Source organism: Bipolaris victoriae (assembly GCF_000527765.1).
Source record: "Bipolaris victoriae FI3 unplaced genomic scaffold scaffold_100, whole genome shotgun sequence".
NCBI classification, from domain to species: domain Eukaryota; kingdom Fungi; phylum Ascomycota; class Dothideomycetes; order Pleosporales; family Pleosporaceae; genus Bipolaris; species Bipolaris victoriae.
The window spans coordinates 25,782-40,702 of NW_014575292.1; the positions used below are offsets into that span (position 1 = coordinate 25,782).

At 46.1% G+C, this 14,921-nt stretch overlaps 6 protein-coding genes across 6 annotated transcripts; 2 read left to right on the plus strand and 4 right to left on the minus strand.

Moving 5' to 3' along the window:
- Window positions 1-130: 130 nt before the first annotated feature.
- Window positions 131-418, minus strand: COCVIDRAFT_109219 (hypothetical protein; the record flags this gene model as incomplete). The annotated part of the gene is made up of 1 exon (XM_014697349.1): window positions 131-418. The coding sequence occupies one exon, from the start codon at window positions 416-418 to the stop codon at window positions 131-133; it is 288 nt and encodes a 95-aa protein (XP_014552835.1).
- A 2,961-nt stretch (window positions 419-3,379) lies between these two features.
- Window positions 3,380-5,138, plus strand: COCVIDRAFT_109191 (hypothetical protein; the record flags this gene model as incomplete). The annotated part of the gene is made up of 2 exons (XM_014697350.1): window positions 3,380-3,603; window positions 3,659-5,138. 2 exons carry the CDS (start codon window positions 3,380-3,382, stop codon window positions 5,136-5,138), a joined length of 1,704 nt encoding a protein of 567 aa, XP_014552836.1.
- Window positions 5,139-7,831: 2,693 nt separating this feature from the next.
- Window positions 7,832-8,971, minus strand: COCVIDRAFT_29840 (hypothetical protein; the record flags this gene model as incomplete). The annotated part of the gene is made up of 1 exon (XM_014697351.1): window positions 7,832-8,971. One exon carries the CDS (start codon window positions 8,969-8,971, stop codon window positions 7,832-7,834), a length of 1,140 nt encoding a protein of 379 aa, XP_014552837.1.
- Window positions 8,972-9,726: 755 nt separating this feature from the next.
- Window positions 9,727-10,943, plus strand: COCVIDRAFT_29841 (hypothetical protein; the record flags this gene model as incomplete). Its single annotated transcript, XM_014697352.1, has 2 exons — window positions 9,727-10,053; window positions 10,107-10,943. 2 exons carry the CDS (start codon window positions 9,727-9,729, stop codon window positions 10,941-10,943), a joined length of 1,164 nt encoding a protein of 387 aa, XP_014552838.1.
- Window positions 10,944-11,359: 416 nt separating this feature from the next.
- COCVIDRAFT_19162 (hypothetical protein) lies at window positions 11,360-12,039 on the minus strand (the record flags this gene model as incomplete). The annotated part of the gene is made up of 3 exons (XM_014697334.1): window positions 11,360-11,497; window positions 11,674-11,856; window positions 11,947-12,039. The coding sequence occupies 3 exons, from the start codon at window positions 12,037-12,039 to the stop codon at window positions 11,360-11,362; spliced, it is 414 nt and encodes a 137-aa protein (XP_014552820.1).
- A 1,902-nt stretch (window positions 12,040-13,941) lies between these two features.
- On the minus strand, window positions 13,942-14,874 carry COCVIDRAFT_109196 (hypothetical protein; the record flags this gene model as incomplete). Its single annotated transcript, XM_014697353.1, has 1 exon — window positions 13,942-14,874. The coding sequence occupies one exon, from the start codon at window positions 14,872-14,874 to the stop codon at window positions 13,942-13,944; it is 933 nt and encodes a 310-aa protein (XP_014552839.1).
- Between the last annotated feature and the right edge of the window lie 47 nt (window positions 14,875-14,921).

Genomic DNA, 14,921 nt, shown 5'->3' on the forward strand with positions numbered 1-14,921 from the left:
CAATTATCTTTGGGAATGTTGGCAAGATGCGTTGGCGTGTCGAATCCAATTTCACCTGTTGGAGAATTGCTCATACTGGTTCAGTGAATTTTGGCAACCTGTATTTATCCATCAGTGCTATCGACATCATTCAAGATGCGAACGAGATTACCTTCATGAAGTACGACCTGAGGTCGCCATTTTCCAACTTCGCATCAATGCGAAAGGTCTTACACCACGCACTTGCTCCGAAAGGAACTACTTGGATGATCCTGGTGCATTCAGGTAATTTTACTCTAATGAATGCTTTCAATACAGGACGGTAGCGCCAGGACCTACTTGCAGTAACTTTTTCGTCTAAATCGTTAATTATAATCGGGTTCGCTTTACGTTCATGTCTTAGCTTCTCAGCATACGCTTCGGCTGGGTTGGTGGGCATGATTGAGGCTATTAAAAGCTGAGACAAGACACGGAAATCAGACTAGGTGGGAAAGTGGAAAGATAGATCATCGTTTCTTTGTCCAGCGATGACGACCGGTTAGCGCATTAGCTTGTGTAATCGTGATCACCAATCATTGAACGATTAATCTAAATACTAGCTAATATGCTTTTTTTGGAGGGTTGGAGTAGTTCCCAAAGCGCTTTGAAATAGGGCTAAAGTAAGTGATGGGCCCGAGTCTGGCGCGGTGGACCGAGCGGTTGGAACCGAAGGGAGGCATCCCTCATAATACCTCCGCGTCAGCCGTTTTTCTTGGCTAAAGAGTATGTGCCCTCATATAGAAGTATCACGCTAATCTTTCTTTTTATATTATCGATGGCTTGAATGGAAGTCCTCACAGAGAACGCGCACGTGCACTTCAGCATCGACTCCCAGAGTTTGCCACCGTCTCAGCCAGGTGGATGGAAATCTGGTTCTATACCCCACACGCTCACAACACCTTGTTCGAGAGAGTGAACCTAGCCTTCTTTGTCTCAAGATATCCGACACGTATCTGACCCAGTGCTGTCATCTCCATCCAGAGTTTCAAGAGCCTCAAAAACAATATAAGCAGTCGTAATGTGGCCTTTGCACTATGGTACTCGCATGCCGACACGTGACCAAGCTTGCTTAACAGCAAACACACCCATAATCCCATGTGAGCGCCACTTATCTAGCTCAGTTTTACTGTTACACTCTCGTCTTGGATCGTCGATCACGTTGGCAATATGCCGGACCATTCGCCCTACATGCGGGAACCAGGCACTTTCGCGGTCGCATATACATAGCGTGATCACGAACATAGCAACGCCTGCAGAGCAAGGCGCGTTTTTGAGTACTTACCCTTTGAGTAAGCTGAGTTGAGCTTCAGTCTCGAGTTTTGAGATACTGAAGAACTCCAGTGTCACGACAGCTCCCAGCTCCGGGTCCCTTCTCGGTGTCCTTGCATACCGAACGGGCCGGCGTTGAATGTTTTGGCTCCTATCAATTTTATCAAGATTCGTACTTATACTGTTAGTTCCCAGTCTTCCCGAGACGGCACCATCCGTCACTGGCAATAGATCAATCCCTCTGCCAAGATTATTGAAGCCGCTTTTTCCTGAAATCAGGCACCGTTCAACCGAGTGCTACTGACCTACAGAATGTTATTGAGTTAGCCTAAGAATTTTGCGTAGACTGCAGGATCGCAGACGGAGCCTGAATTGCATAGGAACATGTCTGAATACCAAATATAGTCATGAATTAAAGCGCCATGGATGCAGCAAGATGCTGTAGATGTAAGTCAAAGGATAAGGCTCCTCCTCGATGCACTTGTGCTAATGACACCTACAGTATGAAAGTGTACAGCCCACCCATATCCCACCATTGCGACCATTGTAAGGAACTTACCTTCTATAATAGGTTCATCGTTCTGCTAAGACGAGCCTGTTTAGCAATGAGGTATTCTCTAGATATTGTAACCAGTAAATAGAAAAGCACGACTACTCCCTGCCACGTCGCGCGCATTCTAGCCGAGCCTGCCAATCCCAAATATGAAAATCTAGCGAACTATCACTGTCATATCTCGAATACAAGCAGTTAACATGTCTTTATTGCCAAATAGCTACGCAAGTAGATGCTCTACATAGTGAGATTAACAGAGGTGGCACCGAAACATTCAGTGTAAATTGTTAGCTGAGTAGCTTCGGACGATATAGATTTTCCAAGAAGTCGGTACGTAAGAGTGGCCTGCTTAGGGCAATTAATCCAGTATGTGGTATACCTAGCTATCTGGATGCTATAACGAAACTGCCAGAGACTCTAACCTCTGTGTGACTATACCGAAATAACACCTACCATTACTCTTCGCATACGTCCCTAAGCCTTGGACCTTTCACTAATGGGGATCTTGAATCAGTATCCTTTTTGCTAGCGCAGGTCACTAAGCTCCAAAGTCTTATTAGTATGGACTCCTCAAAACGAGAATTGTTATCAGCTCCTTATATAACAACCCAAGATCTTGTGCGCACAGAGACAAACTAAATATAAGCCCCGCCCAGCCATACTTGTATTGTATAACCCGGTCCTATCGTATCGTGATTCAGCGAAACCATCCGCTTATTGATAGAATAAACACTATCTTAACAATCCTAGTCTATTGCAAGCATCACAAACATAGTTTGAGCATGTCAGACCTATCGAGGTAATGACGTGATTGACAAGGTTCTAGATTACCGCCAGCGCGAGTAATAACCATCGCCCGAAGCTCCTTATTCTTATCTACGCATGAACTGTTGGGATGATTATTAAGGCACTACGCGACCTGGGGTTGCCGGTGGTGCTATTTGCGCCGCTGGGCGATGCGGGGTTATCAACACTCCACCCGTTGATAAAAGAAGCAAAGCAGTGTATAGAACTTTGAGAGGAAATCAAACATAACTCTGAAAAACTCGGTGAAAACTCAGCGCTCTACTGTATTTCTTTAGTGCATTACTCATTCAGTAATATACTGTTGTAGAAAGTGTTCACTCTCCACACAAATTCGAATCCAAGATCAGTGCAATTCGGGGTCATTGGTAAGTTAAGCTTACTTTGCTTTTCTTAATGCGGCTTTTGTTAATGCGAGGGTGTCTTTTTACCCCACCTTGACCAATTGAGCGTTCGAACTAGAGGATTACTAAAAGTAACAAATCAAGCTTCTTTCATGGAAAGTCCATGCATGAAACCAGCAGCAGCCAATAAAACCTAATAACCGTACTCAATGGCTCCCGGATCTTGCCAATGGTCCGTAGGCACAGACAAATGACGTCGTCGGCGTTGCTCGGTCTATTGACAGCAGAGGGGAAGAACGTAAATACATCATGCCTGCCATCTTTTTCCATTCCTTCTGTGAATGATCATTTCCTTTCACTAATATCGCTTAGAATTGCATTTGAAGAAACAATGGCAGAAACAAAGACACAAGAGGGAATCACCAATCGCCCGGATGAGTGGAAGATTGAGCAGGGATTGGCCGGAGCGAGCCTCCCTGTTCTTGACATGACTGGCCCCGAGACGTTTCAAATACCTCCCCAAGTATTTGGTGAGCTGACTAAGGATGAAGAAGCTATCAAGGCCGTTGGTGATCGTGAGAAGCTATTTGCTCGCGAAAGGAAGGGCTGGGTAGGGTAAGTGGTAAAAGTTAGGGCTTTGATCCAAGCGATTTGTTAAAGCCGTTTGTAGGTTTGTAGAGTGGGAAGACCATCCTGACAAGAAGCTGGCGGCACATAAGATCTTGACTGCGCAAACATTCCCACCAAATCCAGAATATCAGCTAGGCCCTATTCCGGGAACGAACCCTGTCCTTCCTGGAACTCACTGGAAGATGTGGCATCATGCTGTCGGTGGCGAACTCACTCAAATCCCAGACGACTCCTGGGATATTGTTATGAAAGAGAAGCATCCTGACATGCTTCACTTGTTACAATTCCCATATAATGGAGAACCACCTAAACGCCTCGTTACTGCTAAAGAGATTACACCAAACTCACTGCATTTTGTCAGAAACCACGGCGGGATCCCGATTATCGACAAAGCCGACTATAGCTTCATGATCGACGGCCTTGTCAAGACACCACGTTCGTTCACTCTAGATGAGCTCATGGATGAGACCAAATTTCCTCGCATCGAGAAAGTTGTGACGATACAATGCTCCGGCACGAGACGTATTGAGCAGATTCTGAAGTATCCTGGTCAAGGCGACGAAGTTCCACAAGCGCCTTGGGCGGAAGGTGCGATCAGTACCGCTAGCTACGTGGGCATCAGCCTCAAAAAGGCCATCAAGGCATGTGGCGGTTTAATCGACGGTGGGAAACACCTTGAGTTCTATGGCGCCGATACCTACTTCAAAGATGACCAAGTCATGAATTATCTGGTCAGCGTCCCTTGGTCTAAGGTCAAGGCAAACGAAGTCCTCTTAGCATGGGAGATGAATGGAGAGCCACTCCCTCGTATTCATGGCTATCCTCTCCGACTTGTTGTCTTGGGCTACATTGGTGCAAGAAGCGTCAAGTGGGTGTATCGGATTAAAGCCATCGAAAAGCCATCACGGGCGCCTGTGCAAAGCAAAGAGTATCTCTATTTTCCTCAGCAAGTGGGCAAGCATAATCTGAGAATGACAGACGGGATTCAGATTCAAGAAATGCCAGTCAGCTCAGCAATAATGTCACCATGGACAAAGCAGGTAGTCATTCACAACGGCAAGATACGATGCAAGGGTTGGGCCTACTCTGGCGGCGGTCGATGGCCAGAACGCGTTGAGCTTTCGGCAGACGGCGGGTTTAACTGGTACACAGTCCCTGTCGAAAACATGTCAAAGAAGCGCAAGTGGACCTGGCGTACCTACGAGTTCGACCTACCGTGTGACGTTGAAGGCTGGGTTGAGATTGTGTGTCGATGCTGGGACAACGCACTGAACACACAGCCTCCTGACGTCCGAACGGCGTGGAACTGGGGCTTGCATGTCACTAGCTCATGCCATCGCATTTCCGTGTATAGCGTCAACAAGTCTAGGCCGTTGACCAAGGCCCGTCTTGAAGAGTTCGACAAAGCCAAGATTCCTTTCGCGCCTATCACAGTACCGCTTGCGTTTCCAAGTCAGACATGGGAGGCCTACGAAAAATACTGGGAGGAGCATGATCCGCGCGACGCTGATGAATTTTAAGTCCAGTGGTACACGGTGGGTATTTTTCTCCATATATGTACTTATTTGGCACAGAGGAACTATTGGGTATCAAGAGTGTTCGTTAGCTGTGATTCCGATGCACTGGTTGAAACGACTAAGCTTTGACAAATTGGTAATTGTCATATAAGTCTTAGTCTAAGATGCACTGGCAAGCCTCAGAGGAAGTCTGGCTTAAGTTCCGCGAGCCATCCGTTTCAAATCCTAGAAATTTTGTCTGATAATACTCCCTTTGCTTACGTATCTATTCTGTATCCGAAAGGGTCGAGAGAGAGCTCCTACATTTTATGCCTCAACAGCAATTCAAGTAACGACAACGAAAAGAAGCGCCATCATTAACATTTCAATACTTCCAGCTAGTGCTCATAGGTGTCATGGTCTTGAATGCCGAGCGATCGTGGCATAGGGGAGTGACCATCCACAGGGAATACAGAGCCGAAGGGAATGAGTTTTAGTACCAGTGGCACAGTTACGACCCGGCGGTTCCGAATGGTCAGCAATCGGTAGATGTATCTAGGCACCATGAAAGATGTTCACAAAGCATCGACTCTCTAGTTGATTGCGCATACTACAATAGCGTTTCGTTGATACGTTTTGCTCTTCCTGACCTTCCATAAGGTCCCGACCTCAATCTCTTTCCTTGTTCTAGCTTTGAAGAGTTTACATAGAATCAAAGCCGTTAAGATTCTGCGAAACGACAATACGACCGCCAAAATACACTGATCGGAGAGTACTGCCGAAACGCACAATGCTTAGTAGTAGTGGTAGGAGCAGTATGCATCATGCCTTGTTGTCTATCAACTCGAGTTGACTGATTGGTACGTTGAGCAACGCTTCAACCTGGCTCGGGTACTTGCACTCCTGGATCAAGCCTAGCTCGGACGGATCTAGTAAAGCCCGCGCCCCCGTTGTGGAAGTAAGCGTTCCAGACTCATAGAGGTACAGGTCACCACGGCTCGTATTAACATAGTTCGTTCCTGGTGATTGCGAATCGTAACTTCAATCGAGGTTTTTGCTGGGTCTCTTATTCACTATGCTATATGGCAGAATTGACGTACATGGATCCAGGCCGGTGTAGAGAGTACGAGCTATACTATATGTAGTTGTGGTTGCTAAGAATAGCGTGGTATTTTTCGGTAATAATGTGTAAGTGATGTGAAAAAGAGTCTAATCATGATTATTTTATCTCCATAGTACGAAACTTGTAATCAATAGTGCAGTATGCAATTGCTCAGATATCGGAGGCCGTGATGGGAACTGCCACATGTCATGCAGCTAGGGCTTATACACTCAGGCGACAAACGGAAAAATGCAGCTCGACGGGGTTTTTTAATTCACCATGGAACTTCAATACAGCCAGATAGCGCTTACTCGGTTTCGGAAGAATCTTATTCTAATCATTTGATAATCTTTGATCGTGGTAGTAGATACAATGATTAAGGGACGACAGGGTGTGTTGGACGAAACGTAAGATCTTGGCTGTTGATGCAGAATATAAATACCTGCTTCGCTGACACTACTTGAAATAAAGCAACCCATATCTACATATTCACATCCGATATCCTCCTGTTTATCAGAGCCTAAGTGTGAGAGGTTAATATACATCAGCAGTGCATTACTATCATCACTACCGTCATTGGTGTTGTGGCGGCTATAGCTATCCCACCCGAGCTTCAGGAGCGCCAATGTATTATCAATGGACGTAAGTACTTACAATTTTCGAGGTCTCTTTGTTCAGTAAACAATATAGGCCCATGTGATCCTGTAAACAATCAATGCTGTAGTAATCATTGCGAGGGTACTGTATCTTTCCTAAAACTTGAGTAAGTGTATTGCTAACGATCTAAACAGCTGTTCCGTGTGGAACCCGAAATGATGTCTGCCAACCTATTACCACAGGATGTGAACATACCCCTCAAGCCTCTAGTTAGTGAGGGTGGGTTGCGTATGATAGGTAAGAAAGTTGTCTCCTTATGCGTAACTTTATCTAACTCATTCTTATAATAGATGCTGGAATTCCATAGATGAGTTTGGAGATAGGTCGTACCAAACACATTATCTAAATATCATATTTTCTTCAGAAAAGGCTTGACTAAGATTGCTCACGTGCCTAAACGTCCATGAGTGGTGCACGATAGTGAGACATTGCCAGATTTTCTTTCTTGTCCAACAATTTTGCCCCTTGAAGCTATTCTACCATGCGATGCGCTCCGAGGCCTTTTCCATTCTTTGTTGTTTCCCAGCGTGATTGATTTCATGTCAGCTTCGTGCCGTTTTCACTTATGCTTGAAGTGCGCCAAAGATCACTCAGAGGTCAAAGGCCACCATGGCCACGTCAGTTTTGATTTCGCATGAGATAAATATCTAGAGTACTAACTAAATGATCCATAAAGCGTTTAAGCTGCTCATAAGTTGTACACATAGTAAGCAGTCAGGTCGGGACTTTTTGCATAGGTTGTCTTGCGATGGTTGTCCGCAGCGCCAAATATATCCAGGTGCAAAAATGGAGGAATTTTACAACTTTACTAAGCTCGATCAGTTTTATTATATAGTTACGCTATTTGTTGCGTGAAGATCTACGGTAAAGAAGCATACTTTGACAAAAGTTCTAACAGCAGGCGAAAATTTCGACAACAAAGACGATGTAGTCACATGTTGGTGGAGAAACAGAGTGTTCAGGCGATAGTTACAGCCTCTGGGAATCGCCTAGCCACCTCGGCAAATTCTCTCTGTCCGCGAGACTTGAGGGTGAAATCCAGAAAAGCAACGACATGAGCAACTGTAAGCTGCATCATCCGTTTCCCTTCAATCGTACCTAGTAGATCACCTATGGCCGGCACCTGCGCGCTTCCAAGTCCCAACGCGGTCATGAGTGTCGGAAGGTCAGAGAATGAATAGTGCGCCGATTGGCGGACCTCAATTTCCTTCTTCCAGCTTCGCAGTTTTGGCCACATTGTCTTCCAGGAGGGGTCTGTTTCTTGCGTCTTGTTGGCATGACCGATTAGCATGAAGGGCCTATCAAGGCCCCTATCGAGGACTGGACCAAACATGGTTCCATCAAGATTGATGCCGCCACGCGCAGAAGGGATTTGCAGTACCGCTGCTCCTGCAGCCGCGCCTCCGAGAGAATGACCCAGGACAGTCATTTGAGGGAATTTTTGAAGTATTGTATGGACTGGGAACAGTTTCTTAGAAACATGGCTTTTGCGTAGGCTGTTGAGGACAAACGATATGTCATCTGCACGGGTGACGACTGTCTGATTGATCTTGTCGTCAGGAATATCAACACCAGTTATGATAGTTCCATTAGGATACTCGACAATATCGGCATCGTATGGGTGGTCGATAGAAACAACTAGATATCCTGAAGATGCGATGCTTTGCAGCATAATGCTATACAGATACCTGCTGGTACCTAGTGCAGTAGAGAAGAGCACGAGTGGGAGAGCTGGTGTAGGACATGGATCTTGGGCTGTTGACATATCGCATGCTTCGAATTCGAAAGACGGGAATGTTCCGTTGGGGAGGCCGTAGACTGAGAATTTCTTATCCATGAAAGCAGCTGTCTGAGGCGGCATATAAGGTTTGGTTGTTTTGTTCGTACAATCCAGGACAGGATAAAAGCTTGAAACCATGACGGAGCGACTTCGTCCATCGTCGATATAAGGATCCCGGCGATCTGTATCCGTTAAGAGCATGGATGCGCTCCCAACTGTAATGTTGTCCCGGCCGACATGCCCGATGATTATTTTTGCGGCAGAAAGTAGAGGAAGCATTGCCACGTAGGCTAAGATCGTTGCGGGGGAAGTGTACATGATGAATAGCTCAAAGGGATCTCACAAGTAAATTCCAATATGAACTTGGTTGCATGAAACTGCTTCTTGCAAAGAATGGTCGCTTTATAGAAATAACTCCATGCACATTCAGTAAATGCCACTGACACGTAGCAGCGCTCTTTCATTTCCATTTGGAGACAAGTTGATAGAAGACGCTGCTGTATGGAAAACGTCCATGCCTCAACATTACTCGTGTCCGACAAAATGATGATAGTCTGGTCCTCTCAAGCTGAAGATTGGTTAGTCGAGATCCGCGTCGGGAAGGTTAGGCGAATATGGAGAGCGCTCTAATATTTCCTAATCGGGGAAGGCGCGCGTGCGGAGCCTCGTTGGCTGCGCCTCTCCAGGCAGAGTCAAAACGAATCGACGCCGCAAGTGCGCTCTTTCATTCCCATATTCGAAAAAGGCTGATCTTTGGTCTTGGCAATTAGGAAAAGAACATTCTTTCTTTCCGTTATCAGGGCAATCTGAGCATCGGGCGCAGATGGGGTCTAGTGTAGGGCCTTTTGATGGCCGCCGGGCGCGAAAGTCGAGATGTGAGGCATGTGCCAAGCGGAAGATCAAGGTGAGTCAACTCGTGTCGCCAACTTCCCGTGCTGACGTGAAACGAGTGCTGTGGTGGTGCTCCTTGTGACTATTGCAAGCGAACAAAGCAGTCATGTGTGTTTTCCACACGTCGTCCAGTGGCCGTCGTCTTTGTTGAACGGAGCCTTAGTAGTAAGGCTCAGCCAATGATGGACCTCGATCGCAATCTGGCCTACTTCTTCCACTCTTTCTTACCCATGAACGTCCTCACTAAAAACAACGCGTCATGGCAAAGCGAATTACAGCTTTTTTTGCATCAATCGCCTGCGTTGAGCAGTGCAGTCTCTGCTATTGCTGCACTTCATCGTTTTCAACAGGAAAGATTGTTGCTTAACACAACAGGGGTGGGGAAGGGCCAAGTTCAAGCTCTGAACTCATATAGTCAGGCTGTGAAACATGTTAGGACTGCTATCACTTCAAACTCATTCGCGGGCCCTGCTCTATTGTGGTCAACATTCTTCCTAGCTTTATTCGAGGTGCGTCGAGGCGAACGCCGAGATAGAATTGCCATCATACTAACTCCAGACAGTTGATGCGGGACAGCAGTGGCACAGACTGGCTTTCACACTTCCTGAATGGCACGTGTGCCATCCTCCGTTTGCAGCACCCAGCATATCTGCTGCTGACAAATGCAGATGCTAGCCATAGGCGCAATTTCTTTTTCACGACTCGCATCTTCGAGATTGCCCGGGCTTTGATATATTCGCAGCCTACTTTTCTGAGTGAGCCTGAGTGGGCTAATGCGCTATCGCAATGGTGGAGTTGCGAAGAAGGCCAAAGGCTGTGGCATCCCAAAGAGGCACTGTTCGATATGCTGCCGCATTTCTGTGACTTGAGCCTGCGCACCCTTCGCTTTGCTCAAACTGAAGAAACATACCTACAGTCTAGCCTGCATCACCCACAGGCTCAAATGCTTGCTGATGAGGGTATTGAGTTGCAGCAAGGGTTGCAGCAATGGTGGATATGTGCGGAAGCATGGGGAAAAGATACTTCCGAGGTGGATGCTGATCTTGTCGTAGCAAGAACATACTATCACGCCATGAGCATTTATCTCTCAGGATCTTACGACTACCACAAGCATTGGAACCAGCCTGGCTCCCCGCCGGCTCCAATACTGAACAGATCGAGCATCGAAATGCACATGAATGAGATCCTTCGGCTGGGTCAGGAATTGCTTGATCATGGTCTTGCTGGCCTTTTGCTCTTCATCCCACTTCGGATCGCAGGAGCGCGTGTCTCTTACAAAAAAGACCAAGATCTTATCCTCCGGTTACTCAAAACTATATCGCAAAGAGGATACGCTGTCGCAAATGCGATTTATATTGACCTTGTTGAACTGTGGGCGCGAAAGATGAGTACAAACTGAACATGTCCATATAACCTTTTCGTATGGATGGTGGACTCTTGGAGCAAAATTGGCGTTGGACATCTCCTCAACCAAACCGGATGTTCTGTAGTTTGACGGGCACTATAGAAGACGTTTAGAGTCTTCAATCTCTGGGTGTGATCTTCATCGTCATCTTCAGCCATTCGGAAGAACGTGTGTTCTCAGATATTTTTGAGAAGAACGTCCTTCAGCTATGCGGATTGGTCATAATAAACACAAAGAGAAGGTGATGGTGACTATTACCTTAGCAGCTTATCCATTCAAAAATATTCCTCCTTCCTACACTTTCCTTCGCCACATCTGTTAGTAGACAATTGAATACGATTTCTTCAAGTCCCGAGGTAGATGATTACTGTTCAAGATGGGAATGACCAAGGCAATTCATACTACTTGATTTAAAGACGAGTCTTTCGACCAAAGATTCCTTGTGACTGCTTTTTCCATAAAATGTGGTCTATAAATATCATTAGATAGGCAGCTTGTGTGTGGGGTGTTTGGTCACTGCTTCCCAGGTACACTTCGATGCACAAGCGCTACACAAACAATATATAGGCAAAGATATCACTCATTGACAGGAGGGTACAAATGCCAGTGTGAACGACTTTCTTAAGAAGAGATATATGCTAGCTAGCAGACTACATTTTGTATGATTCTGTATAGCACTGCGTAGATCTGAGTCGGTCGGTAATACATATCTGAAGCAGCATACTTGTGAACGACTAACGGCATGTTCCGTCCTCGTCACAATGACTTGTGCGGCAAACGTCGTGGCAACTCGGAAGTTGAAGGGTTCCGAAGGTTGTATCTGACGTGTCGGGTGTCGTGGGCGGTCCGGGTGTGGGGCTGGCGTTGGACGGTGTGCATGCAATAAGACACGCGCATAGCAAACGCCCTATTGGAGTATCGCAGCCAGTGTCCTTTGAAAAGAAGAGTTAGACGGAAGTTCAAACATGAATATGTGGTCTAAATTAGGAGTTCATACTTCGGTACCACTGGTTACGTCAACTACTTGGGTAGGGGCGGCAAGGGCCATGCTTGCGAACGCAAGCGTGAGGGAGAGGGAAACAAATCTCATTTTGATTGACAAGGTTCGAATTTAAACGGTTCTGGGCAACTCTTGGGTAGAAAACAAAAGACAGTAGATGTGGTATTTAAGGCATAGACAGTAGGATTTCCTCTTATATATATACATGCACGGAACTGGACAACTACGCACATACACGGACGGGAAGCTTGGGTATTCTGACGTGAGACCGTAACCCTAAAATGGGTGGCGAGTCTACTCGCCTACTAGCCTTATCACATCTAACCTTATGCAAGCATCGTTTTTTCCACTTGCTATATTACACAAAAATTGAATAAAATGCAAAAGGTCCAGTCGACGAGTTTATCGAGATGCAAGGAGCGGTGCTTTGATCCATTCTCGCCGATACTGTCTAGATAACTCGCAATTAAGCTAATTTGCAGTCATTCGCGAACATGGCAGGTTTAGGGACGTGCACTGTGGCTTGGACCTCCATTGGCTAAATATTTGGTATGGGGTCATTATCGGTATAATATTAAAACTTTATGCGCTGCTTGAAACAAGAAATGCGATTCGCAGTATCGTATCCATCTGGCCTGGACAGATTGCTGAACCAATCACTCATATGCGTTATTATGGTAACAGGGTTTATTCGAGTCCCGTCCCCCAAAAAACACCGATTGGCAGCATTCTAATTATATAACCGGTGGAAGTATCCGGGGTGAGATCTAAGTATGCTTTGCAAACTTACAACATTCATTGTTGCTATTAATAAGCACGCTTCATGTGTGGAAAACTGACGGTTTCGCGCTTACTTAAGATGCTCATAATTACGGCTCTTGCCCTCAACTTTACAGGCACGTCCACACCGTCCTAATGAGTATTCGGTAAGACGATACCATATCTATGTCTCGTCATCTCTCTCCTTGAAGTAAAAATCGAAGTCCCTTCGAATTATTCAAATGTTAAAGTCATTTTTTAGGGGAATGAGAAGACTCGACGCGAGTGGTGCTATAGCCATGTTGGGAACAGAATTAACGAGATGATAAGAGGGAGGAGTGATACGGAAGGAGCAAGACGGGAGTAGAGATTGGACCGGGTACATACGATTATGATATCATTTCAGCCGCGAAATCGGGTGAGAGACATAGTCAACGGGCTGACGAATATGACCACTCTCCTCCTTGTTCACGATCTCGATATTGAAAAATTCAAACACTATGATCAAGAAGTCTTACTAGGTTTTGCGAAGCTCACTCCTTCGTGGATCCTCATCCCCGCAAGAAAACTATCATCTCTACTGATCCTCATTTCCGCTTAAAGCCATGGAGTCATCCTAAATCTTTTGCGCAGCATCGTTGGCACTTACTGTTGGCGCGGCACCAAAGGGCGATCTATTAAGGGACGCTGCTCCAATTGAATTGCGAAAACGACAGATATGTAAACATGATCTCGGTGAACCGTTGTGTGTGCCTAAATAAAAAAATTCAGCTCATCAAATGTTACTCTCTGTACTATAGGCTGACTGAGGAATACTCGTGCGCTTGCCCATGTTCGGGAAAAGAATGTACGTATCCGATCGTGTGTTGAGTGAGGAATGCTTGGATGAATTCCATGAGGATATTACTATTCCAGTAGGGTCTACCTACATTGAGGGACTAATAGCCTGAAGATATACTAGCACATTGTTTGTTAGTTAGATATTCCCTCTTGGTGAGAGTAGTTACGTGACCCTGCGCGACCCGCGCCGATCGTTTCCTTCAACCGGGTGCTTCACTGCCCTAAAACTTTATCTCTCTTATTGCGCGTGATATACGGAACACGTTTCGAGCTAGTTGATTGCACCCTCCACTATGCGCTAGTGATAAAAGAGACTTTTGGAAAGTCTACTGGTGACTAAATTAGGTGCCTACAACTGTTTACCTCACATGAATCATTTTATGTATTTGCGCTTTATAGCCCTATTCCTCTCAGTTCGGACTCTGTCCATGACCATAATTCTTTAGTTAAATCTTCGTCTCGTGCATCCTTCCTCCCCTTGAATTCTTTGCCAACTGGGTAGTACATCCCACCGTTTGTAATTGTTTCACGTGGTACCGTGCATGCCCACAATTGATTCAGCGTCCCTGTTGGGATATCGACAGATGTTGCGTTTCCTACAAGCCGCAAAAACCACTTCATGATGGGATTTGACATTGGGCCGTCCATAATGCCTGTGCGAACAACCCCTGGGTGGACTGCGATTGTTGTGATCACAGGGTTGATTTTGGCCAGGCTTCGAGCGAAATACATCTCAGCAAGCTTCGATTGGCCATAGCGAGCCATCGTGTTGATCCTTTCAAGTGTAGTTTTGACCTCGGAGAGAACCAGGCCCTCTTTAGGCGCAAGGGTGTGCAACGCTGAACTCACAAAGACAACGCGCACGTCGTTGCCTGAAACTGCAGCTGTTTTCTCCAAACAGGGCAAAAGCAATCTTGTAAGGAGGACTGGGCCCATATAGTTGGTGACGAATTGGATCTCGTAGCCATCTTCCGTAAGACCCGGTGGGCACGCAAAGATACCGGCGTTGTTGACAAGGATGTCGAGCCGATCCCCCTCTGACAAAAACACTCGCACAGCTCTAGCTATGGAGGAAAAAGATGAAAGATCTATCTCAAGAAAGATGATGTTTGCCTCGGGTATCTCTTTCTTGACATCGGCGATGGCGGCCTGTGCTTTTTCTTGATTTCGAGCTCCGAGGTAGATTCTAGCTGGGTTGTGTTTTGCAAGCTGAGTTACAGTTTCTTTCCCTAGGCCATTGTTTCCTCCAGTAACGAGAACAACTTTCCCCGATAGGTCAGGTATCTGCTCATCAGGATTGAAAACCTTTTTCTGGTTGAAAAACATCTTTTGGCGGTGCGGAATGTATCAAAGCTAGTTGAGGGTGATTCGAT